The sequence below is a fragment of the Eretmochelys imbricata genome, chromosome 8, assembly GCF_965152235.1.
Source record: "Eretmochelys imbricata isolate rEreImb1 chromosome 8, rEreImb1.hap1, whole genome shotgun sequence".
NCBI classification, from domain to species: Eukaryota; Metazoa; Chordata; order Testudines; family Cheloniidae; genus Eretmochelys; species Eretmochelys imbricata.
This window is the reverse complement of record NC_135579.1, coordinates 106,715,750-106,732,530: the sequence shown is the minus strand read 5'-3', so window position 1 is coordinate 106,732,530 and position 16,781 is coordinate 106,715,750. Positions and strand designations below refer to the sequence as shown.

Sequence of the window (16,781 nt, the reverse complement as noted above, 5' to 3'; positions counted from 1 at the left end):
GCCCTGCCCCACCCCCACTTGCTGGTGCCCCCTTACTGCCCTGTCCTCGCTCACTGGTGCCCAAGCTCCAGGGCCCTGTCCCCAGACAAGGGGGGGTTCCCGCCAGGAGTCAGCCTTGGGGGTCCCATTGCAGGGGCGGTGCCCGACGCTTCAGGGGCTGAGGGAAGGGGAGGGGATTGGGGGCAGGGATGGGGTGAGGGGGCAGGGGCGGAGCAAGGGCGTTGCCAGGCCTGAAGGTGGGGCCTATTGGTGGAGGGGGCAGGGCTGGTCTTTGGTGGGGGCAGAGAGGTCATGACCTATGGGAGGAGTGGGCAGGGCAGGTCCTGGGGGCGCAGCAAGGGTGGGACTAGGGAAAGCGGGGGTGGGGCCTGTCCTGGGGGCGGGGCCTAGGGCAGTGAAGGCGGATCGGGGGCGGGGCCTAGGGCAGTGAAGGCGGATCGGGGGCGGGGCCTAGGGCAGTGAAGGCGGATCGGGGCGGGGCCGGTCCTGGGGGCGGGGCCCAGCGGGTCGGGGGCGGGGCCCAGGGCGGTGGCGCTGCGGTGCGGGAGCGGCCGGGCCTGGTCGCTGCGGAGCGGAGCGGAGCGGAGCGGGCCGGGCCGGGAGGCCCCGCAGCCCGCGATGGGCGCCCCGCGGCCCGGAGCGGGCGCTGCCGCTGCAGACGGGGCCGGGCTGCGGGGCTGGCGGGGGAGCCGGAGCCGGAGCCGCCCGCACTGAGCCCGGCCGGGCCGGGGGAGCCGCCGCGTCCCGCAGCCGCCCGGCCCCCGACACCCGGACCGGTGAGTGCGGCCCGCCCACACCGGGCCCACACCGAGCCCCCCTGGCCCCACACCGGGCCCCCCCCGGCTCCCCGCCCGAGACCCCCCACCTGTCCACCCCCCCGTCCTCCCATAGTCAGCAGCCCCCGGGGGCGGGGCCCCCCAGCTCCCCCCGCCTCCCTCCCCCCCCCCCCGTGGGGCGGCCCGTGTCTGCCGGGGGGGGCCGCAGCTCCCGGGGCCGCAGGCGGGGGCAGAGCGAGCGGCCCCAGGGCCCCTGTTTGTAACCCGGGGCGGGGGGGTCCCTGCTCAGGCCCCCCCGGGCTAGCACCGCCCCCGGAGCGCCCCCCCCGCTTAGCTCCTCCTCGCCTTTATCCCCCGCCGTCTCGCCCACCCCACCCAAAATGGCTCCGGCGCGGCGCCCCGGGCCGCCCCCCCAGGAGCGGGGCCCGCGGGCCGGGAGCGGGGCCGGGCCGGGCCGCCTGCGGGGCCCGCGGGCCGGGAGCGGGGCCGGGCCGGGCCGCCTGCGGGGCCCGCGGGCCGGGAGCGGGGCCGGGCCGGGCCGCCTGCGGGGCCCGCGGGCCGGGAGCGGGGCCGGGCCGGGCCGCCTGCGGGGAAGGGAGGGGGGTTTGCCGGGTTCCCAGCGGGGCTGTGCCCTGGCGCCACTTGCTCCTTGTCTCTGGCAGCTGGGTGGGCTCAGCAGAGGGCCCTGGGCAGAGACCGGGGGAGGTGACTGCGGGTGCGAGAGACAAGCCCCCGACAGGCGCCGGTCCAAGCAAAGCGATGACCCCGGCCGCCTTGTCGCCCGGGTCCTGGGACCCAGCAGCGCTGGCTGCTCTGGGGGCTGCGGGAGACTCGCCTTTCCCCAGCAGCTCTGGGGCCCTGCTCCGGGCGCCCGCCTGCGGAAGCGGGTCGGGCTGCCAGGTCTGGATGGGGCTCCCCGGGGGGAAGCGCGTCCAGCTTTGAGTGGCCTTTGGACGGGGCACCCGCCAGTGCAGGAGTGTCGCTCAAATCAGGTTCTGGGCAATGGGTACACGTGGGCATACGCACCTGCCATCTGCCCGCACTCCGGAGCGGGGAGGACGGCCACCCACCCATGCTGCGGGGAGGCTTGGCTTGAATCCTGACCAGCCGTGACCCTGTTTCTTTGCACTCTGCCAGTGTTTTTGCCAGCAGCGTTTCTCTCTGGGAGTGGCTGCTGATCCCGGCCTTCACGCGGACCGGGGGTATTTGGGCTCCAAGAGAGGTATTTGCTGGGCCAAAAGTTTCCCTCATCCGGTCGGGCCGCGGAAGAGGGAACTTCTGCCTTGGGCGACCCGTCCTGGCTGGTCAGAATGGCCGGCAGCCCCAAATGAGCTGTTTCTGAGGCCCAGAGACCTGACTGACAATCGCTGTTCTCAGGGGCAGTTTGCAAAAAGCCTGAACTGACCCACTTATTCACAACAAGTAACTGGCCTGGCTCTGCTCAGCTGCTGCAAACTCCATTAATGGCCTATTCAAATCACCCTCAGCCTCCTTCCCCGCTTGCTGGCACATCCTGCCTGGGCCAGGCCTTAGCGACTCCTTTGAGCTACACACTTTAGAAGGGGGGTGTGAGGGAGCAGGGAGTGGGGCGGATTGACCTGGGACTGTCGGCATTGGGGATGGGATGGCAGGGGGTGGCTTCACTGGAGGGACGATACTTGAGCCAGGAGCGGGGCTGGGGCCAGGTGACGCCTTCTGCCCGGGAAGCTGGACCAAGGCTGGAGGAGGAGTCGGGGGGAGTCGGCTGGAGGGGGTTTTGAGTTGGGAGTGGACTGGGGAAATGGAGGGAATCCCAAGGCTGGGGTCTAAGCTCCCTGCCCCCAAGAAGGACCTGAATGGGGGGTCCTGGTTGTACCAAACGCGCTCGGTTTTCGACTGTGTTCCTGTCGTCCATTAAGCCTTCCGTTTTGCTGGCTGGCTGAGAGTCATGGGGAATCGCAGGAAGAGGGGGTTGCAGGGCCCGGACTCCTCCACGCTCCATGGCAACGGGAAAGAAATAGAAAATTTCTCAGATGGGCCACCCTTGACCCTGCATTTCCACACCCCGGGGTTCCTAGCATCCCAGCCACTGAATTGCTGCCTTTAAAAAAAAATTAATTTAAATTAAAGAAAGGTAAAATAGGAAGGAAACTGGCTTGTGGATGCTGTGGGGTGGGAGGCAGAGCTGCTCTGGTCCTTAGCAAAGTTCACTTGTGTTTAGACTCATAGATCTCAAAGCCAGAAGGGACCATTGCAATCAGCTGGTCTGACCTCCTGTGTCTCACCAGCCCATAACTCCTGGAGCAGAGCTGTTAAACTGAGTCTGGATGTTTTTCTAATACTTGCCAGTGATGGAGAATCCACCCCCACCCTTGAAGGGTTAATTACCCTCACTCTGAAAAATGGTGTCCTTGGCAGGTTTTCCACCCCTTTCCTCATTCTCGTGGCTCTTCTCTGACCCCTCCCCAATTTATCAACATCCTCCCTGAACTGTGGCCACCAGCCCTGGACACGGGATTCCCGCCGCGATGGCACCAGGGCCCAACACGGTACAAGAACCTCTCTGCTCCTACTCGAGATTCCTCTCTTTATGCACCCCAGGTCCAATTCTCACAGCCTCGCCTCAGGTTCAGCTGATCTCGCTCCCCACCCCCAAATCATTTTCAGAGTCCCGGCTCCCTGGGATCGAGTCCCTTCTCCTGTAGGTACGGCCGGTGTTCTTTGTTCCTAGGTGTACCCAGCGGACGCCTCAGCCTGCCGGTAAAGAAGGGGTGTTTCTCTCTCGCTCAGAACAGGCTCTGTGTCTTAGGGGCACTTCCTGCTAGCCTGGCTGATTTCCAGCGTGGCCTGATGAGGTCCCTTTCCAGGCAGGCCGAGGCTCCTGTGGGCCCCGGGGACAGGGTGGTCGGGAAGGCGTATGAGAAGGAAGATGTAGTTCCAGACCAACTGCAGAGACATTGCTTCACATGAAACACTCCTGGAGCAGCGCAGCCCCAAAGGCACGTGAAAGGGAGTCGGGGCCTGGGGGCTGTGTGGCAAGCTGCCCCCGGGTTCTGTGACCTGCCCATGCGGCCAGCTGGGGGTCGCAGGGCTGCCCTGTTGAGTTGAACACCGTGGGGTCTGCCAAGGGGACGGGCAGGAGTTGGGGAGACGCAAGCAAGCTGGTGACTCCCCTGCCCAGCTGACTCTGAATAGACTAGCGGGGGCTCTGTGTCCCCCCCCCCTTCCTTCCTCCCTCCCCCCCACGTGCCGGGGGCTCTGTGTCCCCCCCCTTCCTTCCTCCCTCCCCCCCACGGGCTCTGTGTCCCCCCCCCTTCCTTCCTCCCTCCCACCCACATGCCGGGGGCTCTGTGTCCCCCCCTTCCTTCCTCCCTCCCCCCCACGTGCCACGGGCTCTGTGTCCCCCCCTTCCTTCCTCCCTCCCCCCCGCGTGCCACGGGCTCTGTGTCCCCACTTCCTTCCTCCCTCCCCCCCGCGTGCCACGGGCTCTGTGTCCCCACTTCCTTCCTTCCTCCCCCCTGCGTGCCACGGGCTCTGTGTCCCCACTTCCTTCCTTCCTCCCCCCCGCGTGCCACGGGCTCTGTGTCCCCACTTCCTTCCTTCCTCCCCCCCGCGTGCCATGGGCTCTGTGTCCCCACTTCCTTCCTTCCTCCCCCCCGCGTGCCACGGGCTCTGTGTCCCCCCCTTCCTTCCTCCCTCCCCCCCCGCGTGCCACGGGCTCTGTGTCCCCCCCTTCCTTCCTCCTTCCCTCCCCGCGTGCCACGGGCTCTGTGTCCCCCCCTTCCTTCCTCCCTCCCCCCCCGCGTGCCACGGGCTCTGTGTCCCCCCCTTCCTTCCTCCTCCCCCATGTGCCACGGGCTCTGTGTCCCCCCTTCCTTCCTCCTCCCCCACGTGCTGCGGGCTCTGTGCCCCATCTTCCTTCCTCCTGCCCCCCCCATGCCCTGGGCTCTGTGTCCCCCACTTCCTCTCCCCCTCCCACGCCACAGGCTCTGTGTCCCCTCTTCCTTCCCCCCCGCCCCGGTGCTGTGGGCTCTGTTCCTCCCCTCCCCCCACCGTTCGTATTGGTCTCTCTGGGAGAGACGTTCTTTTGGGTGCCAGCCTGTTACCTCTCCTGGGGCCGGGCAGGGTGGGCTAGGGGCACTAGTGGCTGCCCTCAGCCAGGGCTGTGATCTGGAGACCACTGCAGCAGTGCTGGAAGCCGTGTCTGTGCCTGGGGGATGCCAGGGCTCCAGGTGTGACGGGACAGGCATGCGGAGAGGTGCCATCAGGGCAAGCGTGGGCTCTCCCGCGCTCGGCCAGCCAGCCAGGCCGGGGGTGGGCGCAGGGAGGGTTTATACACTAGCTGAGAGAATACGGCTCCTTCCTGATCTTTCAAGTCTTTCAAGTGCTTTCAAGTCTGTGACCCTGCGGTGGGGGGGTCCTCCCAAGCCTGCCCTGAAGGGCCCAGCCGGCCAGTGGGGCTGTTGGGAATGACGACAGGGAAGCCTTACCTGGAAGAAGACGCTGCCTATGGAGCAGGCCGTGGGGAAAGGCTGCAGTGGCTCCCTGGGTGGAGGGGGGGCTTGGAGGTGGCAGAGACATGTAGGCTGGGAGGGCGAGTGCCAGGGTAGGAAAGGGCTCAGGGAAATGCAGCAAGCTCTGGGGTGGAACAGGCCTGGGCTGCAGACGGGAGGGTCCCTGAGCTGGAACTGAGAGTAAAGGGCGGGCCCAGCCCCTGGGGACGTGGCACCGGCGGGGCAGTGAACAGGAAGACTGCTTGAGCCTGTTCGTGAGAAGAGATTTTCCTGCCCCCAGAAGGGGAAACCCCCAGTGTGACCTAGCTGGAGGCTGTGTCCTGAGGCCGTGGCGGCTCCTGGGACGAGAGGGGCTGCAGACAAGGGTAGAGGGACAGTGAAGGGGCATCGACCTCACGAGCCAGGCCCCAACGTGGCCAGGAGGAGGCGCCAGCTGGCGGTGAGTTACGCCCCCATCAGAGCCCAGAGGAGCAGGTTTTCTCCCAGACGGGAGGGGGACGGTGGCTGGCTCCCTGTCTACAGCAAGGTTATGCCAGAGTGTGCCCCCTTTCCAGCTGCGTGCCGAGGAAGAGGCGACCAGCAGGAGCTCACCCTGCACGTGGGACAGAACAGTGTGTTTGGGAAGCTGAGATGAGCTGGAGTGCAACGGCTGGACGGACGTGAGGGGCTGGAGTGCGTGCGAGCTGAGGAGGAAGGGCTGTTCTGCCAGGGGCCTTGGAGTCTCTGGGGCCTGAGTAGAGGTGCGCCCCAGCTGCTTGCCCGGCCCCTCCTGCTCCTCTGGCAGGCCCTGGCAGAGAGCCGGCCACGGCTGGAAGGGGGAGGACCAGTAAGACCCCAGGCTGTAGCTTGCAAAGTTCAGTCCGAGCCCCTCGGAAGCGTGTGACTCCGATTTGCTTGTAGCTGGTTTGTCTTTATCCCTGGTACTTGAATTCCCCTAAAATCGTCAGTGTTCATAAACGGGTTCCCGGCGCGGGGCTGGCTGGGAACGGGCGGGATCGGGAACTTGGGGGGCCGGGCTTTTGTCTTTGCGCAGGAGCAACAAACCTAAGAGTTTTCTGTGCCCCAGGAGAGGGCTGGGCACGTCGAGGCAGACGGCTTGGGCGGGCCTGCAGGTCATTGGGGTCGCTTCGCTGGGGGAGACCAGCATGGGGCTGGGGAGTAACAAGCAGCTGGAGTCGGAGTGGCTGAGCTGGGGCATGCTCGTACGCTGGCTGGATGCGTCCGGATGGGGCACCGGGTTACAGGACACGTGGGGGCCCGACCTCTCCCTGCTCTGGGTGGAGTGCAGGGGCTCCCTGGGGTGCAGGGGCCTTGTCCTGACTGTTGGTGTCCCCTGGGCAGGACCGGTGCCTTGGCGGGAGCTGCCCCGGAGCTCGGCGCACATGCATGCCCGCCAGTGCCCAGAAGATGACCAGGCTGCTCCTGGGGGTGACCCTGGAGAGGATCTGCAAGGCAGTGTTGCTGCTATGCCTGCTGCACTTCGTCATCATCGTGATTCTCTACTTCGACGTCTACGCCCAGCACCTGGACTTCTTCAGCCACTTCAGTGGCAGGAACGTCTCCCGGGCCCAGCCCTCCTCCAGCTCCTCCCGGCCCAACAGCACCGTCCCCAGCTGTGGGCCGGCCGGTGCTGACCCAGCCCCCAGCGCCAACCACTCTGGCACCGAGAAGCCCTTACTGCCCTGCCAGGAGGTGCCGCCTGGCTTAGGTGAGCCGCTGGGGCAAGGGAGCTGGCTGGGCCGGGGTGGGGGGCTGGGCTGGGCTGGGGGAGAGTGGGCAGCTGGCTGGGGCGGGGAGGGTGGGGAGCTGGCTGGGGTGGGGGGCTGGCTGGCTGGGGCAGGGCGGAGCGGGGAGCTGGCTGGGGTGGGGGGCGGGCTGGCTGGCTGGCTGGCTGGGGCAGGGCGAAGGCGGGAGCTGGAAGGGGCGAGGCTGGGTTGGCTGGGCCGGGGGAGGGCGGGTTGCGGCAGGGCTGGGTTGGGGGAGGGTGGGGAGCTGGATGGGGCGAGGCTGGGCTGGCTGGGGTGGGGCAGGGTGGGAAGCTGGAAGGAGCATGGCTGGGCGGGGCGGGGCAGGACTGGGCTGGGTTGGGTTGGGGGAGGGTGGGGAGCTGGGCGGGGCTGGGCTGGCTGGGGTGGGGCACGGCAGGGCGGGGCTGGGCTGGCTGGGGTGGGGCACGGCAGGGCGGGGCTGGGCCGGCTGGGCATGCCCATGTGTGGCCGATGCTGGCCTGGCCCTGTGGGGTTGAGACTGACTCTTCCAGAGCTGCCAGCTGCCTCCTTTCGCTGCCCTGTGGCTGTGAGGGTGGGAGTGTGACGAAGCGGGACTGTTCTTAATGTTTCCTCTGAATAGTGTGGGGGTGCCTCAGTTTCCCCTAGGCAGTTCTTAAGTCTCTAGGGGGTGGGGTGAGGGTGTATGATCATTGCAGAGCCCGAGAGGGCAGGTGTGTGCAGGGGTCTGGACACAGACAATGGCTGACACCCTGTTTTCTGGCACCTGGTGGCCTGGGCCCTTCCCCCCTGCAAGGTGAGAGCTAAAGGATTGGAGAACAAAGGACTCAGGTGACCTCCTGGCCCGGGAAAGGGACAAAGCCCAGAGGAGGAGGGGCTGGAGGGAGTTTCAGGTGTGGGCTGGCTGGGACATGGAGTGAAGGGCAGACAGGGTTGTCTGGCTCACTGCCCCCCAAAATGGACCCAGCTGAGGGGTCCTGTTCTCTGCACCTGCAAGCTCTGTGTTAGGCCATGTTCCTGTCGTTTAATAAACCTTCTGTTTTACTGGCTGGCTGAGAGTCACGTCTGACTGCGGAGTTGGGGGCAGGACCCTCTGGCTTCCCCAGGAGCCCCGCCTGAGCGGACTCGCTGTGGGAAGCGCACGGAGGGGCAGAGGAGGCTGAATGCTCCGAGGTCAGACCCAGGAAGGTGGAAGCTGTGTGTCCCAAAGACAGTCTGCTCACAGAAAGGAGACTTTCCCAGAGTCCTGCCTGGCTTCATGGGGAACAGTTCCAGAGCATCGCCCGGGGACTCGGTGACAGGGTGACTGCCCTGCACAGCATTGGGAGTGGCCTGCGGGCCGCCTGGGATCTGGCTTCCTAGCCATTCCCAGTCCCTGGCCGTGCCCCCAGCCAGCAGGGGCTCACAGCCGCGGCCCTATGGGCACGTCAGATTCCCCCATGCCCCGCTCCGGGGTCGGCACCATGAGACGAACCCCTGGGCTGGGCAGGAGGTCGCCTGCCAGGGCCAAGTGGAGCAGGCCTGAAGCCAGCTAGGGTACAGAGCCCTGCCTGTACCATGGCTCCCCCCTGCAGTGCCCAGCACTGAGCTCCCTGCCCGGTGTGCCCATCCTGCCACAGGCCCCATCGGGGTGAGGGCACCACCAGCTGCAAGCCTGAGGTGTGTTGTGGGGCTCATTGCCAATGCTCGCTGAGCTGCCAGGGCGCAGTCCCTGGGAGCACCAGCCAGGCTCACTGGCGCATGCTGGAGGCTAACCCTGCTGGCGCATGGTCGGGCTGGGCCTTTTCCGGCTGGGCCCCGACTGGCCCCACGTCTCCCCTCGGGGATCGCCCTGTGAAATAGCCATGGACATGGGGAGCACCGCGGAGGTCGGAGTCCTGGCAGGTGACTGTCTCCTCAGCCCACACCGCTACCTCCGTCCAGCCCCGCTGCACGGCGGGGTCGGGGCAGGTCTGCAAAGGGTTGATGCCAGGTCCCTTCTCCCAGCACCTTGGCACTGACTGCCCGTTAGCGGGGCTGCCAATGGGCTTGTGGGGGGTGGGGCATTGCTGCACTGACTTGGGAGCAGCCCTGCACCCCAGGGTGGGGAGAGGGAGCCTGGCCCGGGGGGGTCCCTGGGCACACCTGATTGACCTGGGCATTGGGGCTGGGGGTTTGCATTCTTGATGCCAGTGGGTTCACCGTTGCCCCGTTGGAAGGGATTGCACCCGATTCCTCGGGCACTGCCAGTCCCGGGTGGGGAGCCCAGGGCGGGGTTGCCGGGGGCTGTGGGTCGGGACTGAGGGCACTGGCAGAGCTGTCACAGCACCCCCTCTTGGCAGTGCGCCCTGCCTGCTGGTCCAGGGGCTGCGCGCGGGGCACCTGGTAACCGGCTCCCCCAATTCCCTGCAGTTGGCCGGCTCCTCATCGAGTTCAGCTCGCCCATGAGCATGGAGCGGGTGCAGCGGGAGAACCCAGACGTGAGGGAGGGTGGCAAGTACGTGCCCCCAGACTGCCAGCCCCGCCAGAAGGTCGCCATCCTCATCCCCTTCCGCCACCGGGAGCACCACCTGCCCTACTGGCTGCATTACCTGCATCCCATCCTGCGCCGGCAGAAGGTTGCCTACGGCATCTACATCATCAACCAGGTGGGGGGCCTGGGGGCAGGGCAACAGCCCCTCCCCCAGATCTCAGGGGCCCGGCTCAGGGTTCTCCCATTCCCAGCGGGAGGCTGAGCCCCGGCAGAACTCACCCCACGAGGAGGGCCCTGCAGTCTGGCCTGTGCATGACAGTGCCCGTGGTTACGGTGGCTCCAGCCAAGCAGGGCAAGCCGGGGACACGAGGCTGCTGCCCAGAAGAGACTGGGCAGGGCCCGTGGGCTGGGCGGGCGGCCGAGGGCCCTTTCCTATCACTACTCACTCAGCGCCTCTCCCTGGCGGGACAGCCCAGTGCGGGGGTGCTGGGCTGCTGGGGCCGGCGGGGCATGCAGAAACGGGGCAGCACAGTGGGGTGCTCGGGGGCTGGGGGGTGGGGCTGTTTGTACAGCTGGGCGACGCGTCTGAGTGTGTAGGGCAGGAGTGCTGGGGGGGCAGGCGGCTGGCGCTGGCCTGGTAGCCCCCCCTAACGCTTGTCCCCTCACCCCTGCGCAGTACGGCGAGGACACCTTCAACCGGGCCAAGCTGCTCAACGTGGGCTTCCTGGAGGCCCTGAAGGACGAGGACGACTACGACTGCTTCGTCTTCAGCGACGTGGACCTGGTCCCCATGGACGACCGCAACTTGTACCGCTGCTATGAGCAGCCGCGGCACTTCGCCATCGCCATGGACAAGTTCAGCTTCAGGCGAGTGCCGGGGGGGCCGCGGATGGAGCCGGCAGGGGTTGGACCCCAGGCACCTGCCGTGGCGCGAGCCAGCCCTGGCCCCGTGTGCAGGGCCCCGCTCGGCAGGCAAGGAGGTGGCTCTCCGGGAGGGAGGTTAAGTGGGAGGGGTGGCGCATAGCCTGGGACTGCGGGGAGCATGGGGGCAGAGGGGTGGGAGTGGGTGGCGGAGGTGCCGTGCTGGGCATCGCAGAGGGGCAAGGGGTGCCACTTGGCAGAGAAGCGGGCCATGGGGGGAGAGGGAGACGGGGGCTGGTGGGCTGGCAGCAGCTTTCCTTGCAGGCTCTCGGTCTCTGGGAGCCTGGCCCCCTTCCTGAGCCAGAGCAGAGCCCAGACAGCGCCCGGGGGGCAGTGAGCACTGCCCCCGGCTCTCCCTTGGCCTGCCCGTGCTGACGCGGCTGCTGCTTGTCCCTGCAGGCTGCCGTACGCTGGCTACTTCGGGGGCGTCTCAGGCCTGAGCAGGTCCCAGTTCCTGAAGATCAACGGCTTCCCCAATGAGTACTGGGGCTGGGGAGGCGAGGATGACGACATCTTTAACCGGTGGGTGACCCCCCGGTGCTGCGTGCCAGGTCCCTTGGTGAGCTCCCCTCAGTGCCGTTGTGCCAGCCCAGAGCCCAGCCCTCCACTGCGGCTGGAGGGCCCGGAGCCCAACCGTGAGGCCCTGAAACAGACACCTGCCCCTCAAAGCACCTCCCGTGGGTCAGGCTCCCAGGCAGCCCCACCCACGGATGTCACAGGCACCGGCATGAGGCGCTCTGCCCCCCTGCGGCCGGACTCGGGATGGACACGGCTGGCTGGGGGCGTGTATAGGTCTGGCCAGGAACGCAGCTGCGTTGGATTGGGGCCCCATGGAGCGGGCTGGGCAGGGCGAGGGCTCCTGGGTCCTGCCCGCCATTCGGCTTGCCGCTTGCTGCCTCCCCCGGCAGGGCCTGTGTGCTGCACCTGTGCCAGGCAGTGGGGTGGAGCGCTCAGCTCCGGGGCGCGGAGGGGAGACGCCATCTCTGCAGTCTCGTCCATCCCACTGCCGGGGAGAGGAGCCAGCCGTGCAGCCAGCCCAGTGTGCCCGGCCCGGCGAGCCCCGCTGAGCTGCCTGGCATTTCACATGTCCTCCGTGGTGCAGCATGGCTGCGTCATGTTGCTGTGCCCTGCCTTACGTTGGGAGGGGCTGGTCAGGCCCAGCTGGGCATGCCCTGTTGGCATCTCTGGTGGGCCCGATGCAGGATCTGCCCCCGAGCTGCTCTTGCTGCCCTGGCGGTTTCCCGGCTCTTGCGGGACTTGTCGCCTCGGTGGCCACGTAGATGCTGTCGAGGTGGAGATGTGGCTTAGTGCTGCCACAGGGCCAAGCCAACGCGTGGTAGTGGGCCCAAGACACAGCTGGGATGGGGGCACGTGGGGAGAGGGGCTGTGTCAGTGTGTTGCACCAGGCTGGGCGTGGAGCAGGGCAGCGCCTGGCCTGGGGAGACGGAGAAGCTGCCACTGATGGATCAGGGAGTGCTTGCGAAGTGGTGGGGGCTGGGTGAGTCTCATTCCCTAGGCAGCAGCTCCCTGCAGTGGCTGGCTCCAGGTGGCTTAGACTCGTGCCCGGAGGCCACTCAGCAGCAGGGTGGGTTAATTGAAATCCTCGGGTTCAGTCGTGGTTTGCATTGGTCCATTTGAGTTCTTTGTCCATTGGTGGGGGACCAGCACCGACTACGTGGCTTTGTAACCCCAGAGAGCCTCCCACTCAGCCCGGGGCTGCTGTCTGCAGCTGGCCTGGGGCTGATGTTAGCAATTCCCTCCCTTAGCATGCATGTACGTGTCCCTGGGTCCCCGTGCCCAGCTTAGAACATGGGGAGGGACACGGCTCTGGTTTGCTCAGTGGTGACGTTTTACTCCTGGCTGGGCTCAAACTGGATTTGGATGGAAATTGGAGGTCAGTTAAAATGCACAAAACCCAAACCTTGAAACCCACCCTGGTGGCTGGAGATCCCAGAAGAAAGAAGCCCTCAGACTGTGTTTGGTATTGACGGGGCTGTGTTAAAGCAATGGCGGGTGGGCTGTAGTTACTGAGTTGAGATTGTTTATGCTACCCAGGGCCCAGGCCCCAAAGGGATTTAGGAGCCTAAAGATGCAGCTAGGTGGCTAGTGGGACTTTGGAAGCAGGGTTAGGTGAGGTGCCCAACTCCCACGAAATCCAGCTCAGGAGCTCTTGAAATCCCCCCTTGCCCCCTGGCTTCCTCTTTAGATGCCTGCCCACCTTCGACCATCTGGCCGCAGCCTTTGTGTGGGAGTTGGGAGTTCTCCTCCTCTCCCACCTGGTTTGCAAGGGGAAACCAGCTGACCTGATTCCTCACCTCCTGGTGGGTTCCTCGATCTGGAATGAACTAGTCCAAAGGGAGGGAGGGGTCCGATGCACCTGCCAGACAACCTGGCACCTAAAGGCCTAGTGGCAATGGCTTTTTGGCAGGGATGGCGCTGACCCGGCCAAGCGGGACTGGCAGCGTTGTCTCCGTCGTGGAGGGGGAAGCCCTGGGTCTGGCTAGTTCAGGCAGTTCCGAAGCTGGAGCTGACCTCGGAAGCTGAGAGGTTTCCCCGTTTGTGTCAATTACGTAAGGAGCCGGGCCTTGAACTCCCCAGTGCGCGGAGGGCTCCGTGTGCAGCCACTTTTTAGTATTTATTTCAATGTTAACGGGGTGCGGGGAGCGTTGGCTGCGGCGCGGGCGGGCGGGGTGGGAGCGTTGGCTGCGGCACACAGCTTGACTTGATTTCATAGTTCATGTCAGTCAGGATGATCACAAAGAAACGTATTTCAAAGCCCCTGGATTTGCCCTCGCCCCGCTCAGCAGTGCGGTCCTGCTCCAGGGCCCTGGTTGTGACTGCCCCCTGCTGGCGTCCCAGTGGTGGTGCAGGTGGGGCCTGTGGGCATGGTGGTCTCCCTGAGCAGCCAGCAGCATCTGGCCTTGCGCTGCCTTGGCCCTGCCCTTGCTCCGCTCCCCAGTCACGCTCGGAGCGGCAGGAGCCCTGGTGCCAGCTGGACCCCGTGGGAGCGGGCAGTGGGGAGGGGCACAGACCTGGTGGAGGTGCGGAGGGGCTCAGGCCAGTCGCTACAGACTCGGGGGGCATAGGGGTCCAATCCCTTTGCTGTTTGTAGCGACAGCAGAGGGCCGGGCCCACCGGGGCTGGGGCCAGATCCCAGCTGGCCCAAACTGTGTGCCCCTCTTGCCAGCTCGGCTCACTCTGTCCCCAGGATCTCTCTGAACGGCATGAAGGTGTCGCGCCCCGACGCCCGCATCGGGAGGTACCGCATGATCAAACATGAGCGTGACAAACACAACGAGCCCAACCCACAGAGGTGAGACCCCGGGCCCGGCCTGCCCCGCGCCCCCCAGCTGGTCACCGCCTCCAACGCCCCGTGTGTTGCCTTGGCTCCGTGGCTTGGCACTGCCTGCGGGAAGCCTGCCTAGGAAGGCTCCCCCCACACCATCCAAGAGCCCTCTCCAGGCCCTGGGGTCATTCAGGCCCAGACCCCACCCCGCCCCCAGCTGAGGCTGCTGGAGAGGGACCCGGGGGAGCCGGCTCTGCCTCCAGATGGGCACCTCAGCAGCAGAGGGTGGGGACAGCCGCGGAGTAAACGTTGGGGTGTGGTGCTGGGAGCCAGGATGCCTGGGTTCTCTTCCCTTCTCTGCCACTGACTCACTGTGTGGCCTTGGAGAGGCACCCCCGCCCCTTTCTCTGTGCCTCAGTTTCCCCCACCCCCGGGTGAACCTGCTCCTTTGCACCCCTGGTGCTCTCTGGCTGGGTGAGAGGGAAGCCCTGCTGTGCAGCACTGGGCTCCTCACCCTGGGCTGGCATTGCCAGGCAGGGACCACAGCCCCAGTGGCCACCCAGGACTGTGCCCTCTGGCGCTACTGCTGGCCAGGGGAGAGCTCAGCGTGCCACTCACACCTCTCCGCGCCTCTGGCAGGTTCACCAAGATCCAGAACACCAAGGTGACGATGAAGCGGGACGGCATCAGTTCCCTGCAGTACCAGTTGGTGGAGGTGACGCGCCGGCCCATGTACACGAACATCACGGTGGACATTGGCAAGCCGCCCCCACGCCCAGCCCGGGGCTAGCACCTTCCCCCAGCCCACGGGAGCTGGCCGTGCCCTGGCAGGGGAGGCTCTGTGCCCTGGGCTGGCTGGATGCGGAGCCGCCTTGCCCTGGCCCAGGGGTGCGGATCGAACCAGGACGTGTTCGGCCCACTCTGTCTGCCTTCTGGATGTGGCTGTGTGCCAGAATCCCCCCTCACAGCGCGGTGGTTAGCCCTGCCCCGCGGGCCGGGGACAATGCAGCAGCCCCCCACTATCCAAAACGGCCCCAGCCAGGGGCTTGTGAGAGCTTCAGGCTCTGGCTAACAAACCCCAGCCCTTGACGAGGAGATCCAAGCACTGAACTCCGTCTGCAGCTTCCTCGGGACAGGGCATGCTCTGCGCTGTGGTCCTGGCCGGGCGTGTCACCCGCAGGGTCCATCGCTGCCCCAACCAGCTCAGTCTGGGCCGGCGGCAGAAGGGGCTCTGTGCCTTGCGTGTTCAGCTCTAGCTGGGCCAGGGCTCGTTTCTGTGGGTGCTCGCAGGGCTCCTGTGGGGCAGTGTGACTGGGAGAGGGGCCAGTGCCCTCTGCCTGGCCCCATCAGGCTCCCTGCTACCTGCTCCCCCTCCTGCCCTGCCCTGTGGATGCCTTGCTCCCAGCGGGGCACAGGGCTCTGAGCATAGACGCAGCCCCTCTCGCTGTCTTCCTCAGCCGTGTCAGCTAGTGCTTAGAGCCCAGGCCAGGACACCTGGGTCCTAATCTCAGCTCTGCCCCAGGGGCAGGCCTTGGGCAAGTTTTGTGCCTCAGTTTCCCCCATACCAGGGGCTCAGGGGCTGGCCCCTCCCGCACGCTGTGGCTGTGTGTGTGGGTGTACTGTATCCCTGAGAGGCTTCAAAGGGACTATTCCCATCCTGGCCCTGCTGCTGGGCTACGCTGAGGGTGTCACAAAGCAGGGGAGCCCTTGTCTGCCCCGCTCACTCCCTACAACCCCACTGTGCGGATGCTCCACTTAGCGGGGGAAGGCGTCTCGCAGCCTGGGGAGGTGGGTCACACCCAAAGGGCTGCTTCTGGAAGGAAGGTTGGCGGCTCTGTGGATATCCCCAGCTGTGGGCGGGGGCGCAATGCAAGCCTGGACCCAGCCCCTCGCTCGCTGTCCCCTGGTGCTTCCTGCCAGGCAGCCCTGTGCCTCCCCCGCCCGCCGACTCTAGCTGCGCCTGGTGCTGCACCGACCCAAGGGCCCTTTTCCAACACAGAACATTGCAGCCCAGCTCTTCTCTAGGGCCGGGCCCTCAGCAGGGGGCGGACACAATCTCCAGAACTAGTTTGCCTGGTGCTCTAGGAAGGGGAGGGCTCCTTGGTGGGAATGGGCACTGCTGGCCCTGGGGGGCAGGAGCTGGTGGTGGGGCAGAGCCTGGGGGTTCTCTCCCTCTCTCCAGCCCAGGGCCATTGCACCGGCATGGAGCTCTATGTATAGTTTAACCTGTCCACCCCCCCAAGACATGGCCCCATCCCTCGCTGCCTGTCCTGCCTGGGCCCCAAGCCCAATGCGTGCGAGAACACTGCCAGGGGGCAAGGAACCAGCACCACCTTGACTGCCAGGAAGTGGGGGGCACAGCATCCTGCCACCCCCCCTGTATTGCTGCCCCCCAAGCCCTGCCACATACCACTGCTCCTCCCCACATTCTGAGCCCCAGAGTCATGGCCTGGTCCCAGCCCTATCCTGGAGCGATGAGAGAGAAGCAACCAGTGCCTGGGTGGGGCGACTGCCCCTGCCCCCAGCGGTGATGTTCCCTCCGGACGCTGGGGGGCAGGGAAGGCAGCGGGCAGCACGCCCAGGCCAGGGGCACCGTTGCCTTCTGTCCGTTTGAATGTTTGACCGGTTTTGAGCGTATCCCGAATGCAGCCTTTGGTCCCAGCGACCAGACTTTTGTATTTAATAAAGTTTCAAAAATTCAGAGACTGTAATGTGGAGTCAGGGAAAGGGGACAGAGGCTAGGCCCCGGGCAGAGTAATTATGTCTGTTCTCCCTCCCGCCCCCCAACCTGGGCCCCCTTTGTGTTGGTTAAAGCCAGGGTGGTGGGGCCAACCCTGCAGCCGCCCCCCCCCCCCCACTAGGCTGCGGGACCCTAGCAACTTTCAAATCTGACGGTGGGGCAGGGCCATCTTCTGCCCCCAGGTCTGTGAGCCAGCCAAGCCCCCACAACTCCTCAGGCCCGGGGTGGGGGCAGGTCCTGGCAAGAAGAAGCCAGAGGGAGTCGAACCAGAAAGTAGCTTTGTTGCCAGGGGCTCAGGGCTGTCCATGCTGGAGCTGCTCGGACCCCAGGCGGGGGCTGGGTTTCAGTGTCTTCCCAGCAAGGCTGAAGGCGGGAGCTGCACGGCA

The 16,781-nt window shown here is 66.1% G+C and overlaps 1 protein-coding gene across 2 annotated transcripts; it reads left to right on the top strand.

The window, feature by feature from the left end:
• Nucleotides 1–582: 582 nt before the first annotated feature.
• Nucleotides 583–16,356, top strand: B4GALT2 (beta-1,4-galactosyltransferase 2). Of its 2 annotated transcripts, none has more exons than XM_077823866.1 (7): nt 583–776; nt 6,611–6,977; nt 9,388–9,623; nt 10,125–10,315; nt 10,769–10,891; nt 13,578–13,682; nt 14,295–16,356. In XM_077823866.1, the coding sequence occupies exons 2-7, from the start codon at nt 6,656–6,658 to the stop codon at nt 14,443–14,445; spliced, it is 1,128 nt and encodes a 375-aa protein (XP_077679992.1). In that variant the 5' UTR covers nt 583–776; nt 6,611–6,655; the 3' UTR covers nt 14,446–16,356. The 2 variants fall into 2 exon arrangements, with proteins under 2 accessions (XP_077679992.1, XP_077679991.1); XM_077823865.1 differs by having other exon boundaries at nt 13,557–13,682.
• The last annotated feature ends 425 nt before the right edge of the window (nt 16,357–16,781 follow it).

Bases quoted from the DNA above. Each gene is read 5' to 3' on its own strand.
- B4GALT2 (XM_077823865.1), top strand. From the start codon at position 6,656: ATGCCCGCCAGTGCCCAGAAGATGACCAGGCTGCTCCTGGGGGTGACC. The intron at 10,316-10,768 runs GCGAGTGCCGGG...TTGTCCCTGCAG, and splicing joins ATGGACAAGTTCAGCTTCAG to GCTGCCGTACGCTGGCTACT. The intron at 13,683-14,294 runs GTGAGACCCCGG...CGCCTCTGGCAG, and splicing joins AACGAGCCCAACCCACAGAG to GTTCACCAAGATCCAGAACA.